Source organism: Echinops telfairi, unplaced genomic scaffold, assembly GCF_000313985.2.
Source record: "Echinops telfairi isolate 266 unplaced genomic scaffold, ASM31398v2 ScPeMD7_2565;HRSCAF=3150, whole genome shotgun sequence".
Lineage (NCBI taxonomy): Eukaryota > Metazoa > Chordata > Mammalia > Afrosoricida > Tenrecidae > Echinops > Echinops telfairi.
Genome location: NW_022106463.1, coordinates 3,649,443 through 3,653,485, shown reverse-complemented (window position 1 = coordinate 3,653,485; position 4,043 = coordinate 3,649,443). Strand labels below are relative to the sequence as shown.

At 52.4% G+C, this 4,043-nt stretch overlaps 1 protein-coding gene across 2 annotated transcripts in view; it reads right to left on the bottom strand.

The window, feature by feature from the left end:
* TNFRSF19 (TNF receptor superfamily member 19) overlaps positions 1 to 4,043 on the bottom strand; it is a 78,163-nt gene that overhangs the window by 24,208 nt on the left and 49,912 nt on the right. For both annotated transcript variants that reach the window (XM_030886614.2, XM_045294057.1), the window contains exon 5: positions 3,434 to 3,519. In XM_030886614.2, the coding sequence (XP_030742474.2) occupies positions 3,434 to 3,519 (86 nt within the window). The remainder of the gene's footprint in view (positions 1 to 3,433; positions 3,520 to 4,043) is intronic.

Here is a 4,043-nt window from a genome sequence, read left to right as displayed (position 1 = left end):
TGTTTGGGGGGGGGGTTCAATGACCAGGGTTTCCCCAAGTGCATTGCCAGGCCCTACTTCCGAGGCGCCCCCTCTAGGTGGATCCCAGCCTCCAATCTTGTGGTTAGCAGGGGATCGCGTGTTACTTCTCCCCAGGACTCCGCGGAAGAGCTACCAGAACAGAACAAACTCACTGCCATCGCGTGGACTTCGACCCAGAGACCCCACAGGACAGAGCAGAACTAACTGCCCGAAGCCTTTCCCAGGCTGTGAATCTCCGCGGTGGTCGCGGGGTTCCGACCCGTGGCAACCTGGCACACAACAGAATGAACCACTGCCCTGTGCCACGCCATCCTCACAATGGTTCCTAGGCTTGGATCCATTACGGCAGCCACCACAGTGCGGACCCATCCTGTTGAAGCTACTCCTCCTTTTCGCTGCCCCTCGACTCTATCAAACACGATGCCTGTCTTCACAGAAGCAGAGAGCCTCGCCTTCCTCCCGTGGTTCAGGTAGTGGTTCCGAACTGCTGACCTTGCCGTGAGAAGCCCAAAGCGTAACCCACTACCACCACCAGGGCTCCTTCGTGGGAAGATATAAAGAGTCCCACAGATGGCGGGGTTCAGGCTGCAGGAGGGGCCACAGTCCCCTGGCTCCTGAGGGAGAGGAACTGGATTCTGAGGAGGGCCACTCCTGGATTCTGGATCGTTCGGACCTCGCTCGCTGCGGAGTGAGGCCAGGAAGTATATACCCCAAGACTGGAGGGGAGCGGAGGGTGTTACTGTGGAGCACAAAGAGTCTGACTGGCACAAGGACCCAAGGGGGACAGGGGGTGGGGCGGCTACCCACTGAAGAAGGGAGTCTTTGTGGGTGAGTTAAAAAGCCCGAAGTAGAGATGGAATGAAAACACAGGGCGCCTGGCAAACCGTCTCCCAAAGACTTCAAGATCGCCTTTGAAGAGATCAGCTTTGTGCTGGAATTATTCCCAAGCCCGGAGCCAGAAGCTGCACGCTTTTCTTTGCAGAGATAGGACTGCTGTTCACAAAAGACCCCAGGGCCGGGAAGGTTATTCACTGTGTGGACTGCATGTCTGACACTGGGAATCATCGGTTTTGCTTTGCTTTCTCGTTTCATATATGAATTCATAAGTACACACACACACATACATTTGCATGTATATATATTTAAAACATGCATTGAAAAATGATAACTTAAGCACTGCATAAAATATTACAAAAGTACGTGAAAGTCTATGCTCCAACTCTAATTTATGGTGGCTCGGAGCCCTGGTATGGAGTGGCAACATGTTGGGCTGTGAGCTGCAAGGTCAGTAGTTTGAAACCACCAGCTGCTCTGTGGGAGAAAGATGAGACTTTCTTACTGTCAAGAGTTACAGTCTCAGAAACTGACAGGGGCAGTTCTTCTTCCCTCTGCTGTGGGGTCTTTTTGAGTCAGAATCAACTTCATGGCAGTGAGTGACTCTTAGCTCCTATGGAATCCTGGTGGCACCATGGATTATGCACTGGGCTGCTAACCCTAAGGTCAGCGGTTCGAGACCACCAGCTTCCGCTCTGCAGGAGAAAGACAGGCTTTCTGCTTCCGTAAAAACGTACAGCCTCAGAAACCCACAGGGGCAGCTCTACCCTGTCTTATAAGATGGCTGTGAGTTGGCAACAACTTGATGGCAGTGAGTTTGGAATGTTGGTCATGAAACCCAAGCGGTGCAGTGACTCGGCTGCCAACCCAAAAGTCGGCGGTTCACACCCACCAGTGGCTCTGCGGGAGACAAAAGAGGAGGCCGTCAGCTTTCGTAAAGATTTACACCTTGGAAGCCCTCTGGGGCAGTCACTCGACTCTGTCCTACCAGGTCCCTGTGAGTCAGAACCCTCTAGAAACAACAGGCTTGTTTGTCTTTAAAACCTTAGCCAGAACTCTACAAGCAAACATTCCAGTGCCCCCGACTTCAGACTAGATTACGTTCCATTGAAATCCAGTAAATTAAAGAAAGAGCCTTAGCTCGTTCCAATGTTAACCTGAGAACCATCAGTTTCTTGGTTAAACCCCTCTGTGGCCCTTGGGGATGTGTTCCTGAATGCATATCCGGGATTCAGTATTCCCTTTATGAATGCAATGACTTAAACTGCATTGGACGTTTGGTCCAAGAAGAACCGACCCATCTGAGTTCTGGTGCTGGCAAAGAGCAAGGAAAGTGCCGCGGACCGCCAGAAGGACAGACAGATCGTCTTGGGGGACGTACAGCCAGAGTGCTCCTTAGAGGCGAGGGTGGTGCGACTGGGCCTCACACTTTGGACATGTTGTCAGGAGACCAATCCCTGGAGAAGGACATCGGGCTTGGTCAAGCGGAGGGGCAGCGGAAGAAAGGAAGGCCCTCCAGGAGATGGACTGTCGCAGTGGCTGCAACCCGGGCTTAGACATGAGAACAAGTGTGAGGATGACGCAGGGCCGGCCTTCGTTCCGTTTTAAAAGAGGGCTGTGCTGCTATGAGTTGGCACCAACTTTACTGGCACCTAACAACAAACCACATTCTGTATACAATGGTAGCTGGGCTCACCTGAGGGCAGGGGGCTGCCGGTGCCTGACAGGTCAGGGAATGCCCTCCTGAGAGCTGGGCAGCAGGTCTCTAGTGTGTTAAGACAACTAGGAAAGTTGAGAGGTGCCCTAAGTCCACTGCAACCCATAGCAACCCTACAGGACACAGCGGATGTTCTTGGCTGCCGTCTTTGAGGTAGCAGACTATCAGGTTTTCCCCCTGGCTAGTGGGTTTCAACCCCCAGTCTGCCTCTTGGTTAGCAATGGAATTCTTCACCATGCTATGAGGCTTACCGAAAGGTCAGCAGTTCGAAACCACCGGTTGGTTCTCAGAAGAAAGATGAGGCTTGAGTTACAGTCTCAGAAAAGTCTCATCTTTCTTCTGAGAACCAACGGGTGGTTTCGAACTGCTGACCTTTCAGTTAGCCTCATGGTGTCATGGTGATAAATTCCATTGCTAATCAAGAGGCAGACTGGGGTTGAAACCCACCAGCGAGGGGGGAAACCCTGACCATCTGTAGAAACCCTTGTCTTCCCCCTGTAGAGCTGCTGAGAGGTTCACACCCTAGATCTTTCACTGTGCAGCCCAACACGTAACCACGACTTTCTCAAGGCTCCTGATATGTGAACTGCATGTCAATAAAACAAAATGTAAGTGATGATTTGAGGGAAACTCCTTAATCATTTTCTTCCACTTTCCCTGAACTTCCTGATTCTTGTCCATCTCGAGGGTGAGAGGCAAGACCTGGAACGCAGTCCTTCGGAGTAGTCTGCGGACCCGGAGGCCCCCATCCCTCCCCAGGTTTCTGCACCCGCACGTGGACAGCGTCTACTCGTCTGCCAGCTCAAAACACCCCACAGCCAGCCCAGAGTCCCATCTGGCGTGTGGGTAAAGTTCACTCACAGTGCGGCTCGTAGGGAGGTGGGGGGTCCCCGCAGGGCACACACTCCAGGTCCTGGAAACCAACCAGCTTCGTCTTCCTGTAAAACCTAGGAGATGAAGGGAAAACTGGTGAGCAGTTCATCGCTGCTCACAGCTGAGCAAACAGAGTGATGTCGTAAATGACGGCCAGCACAGTTCTATTGTTAAAAAGAATGTACCCCAATGTCGCTGCTGGAGGCTGCAGGACCCCGTGGGTAACAGGAGGAAGTGTTCCCGGTCTTTCACCACCTTTGCTGTGCAGGGATACATCCGTGTGCACTCGCCAGCCCTCCCCCACTGTGTTTGCTAAGTCCGTTCCAACCCAGGGGGGGTTCATCTTCCAGCACTCTCTCAGGCTTACCCAACCCTACGGGACAGGGTAGAACTGCCCCTGTGGGTGTCTGAGACTGTAGCTCAATACAGGAGTAGAAAGCCTTGTCTTGCCCCTCCTGCAGAGCAGCTGGTGGTTTTGAACCACTGACCTTTTGGCTTTCAGCCGAATGCGTTGTCTTTTAAAAAGTGAACCATCAGGACTTCTGTATTAGTCTGGGTACTTTAGAGAAACATCCACAGAAACTCACGTATAAGAGAG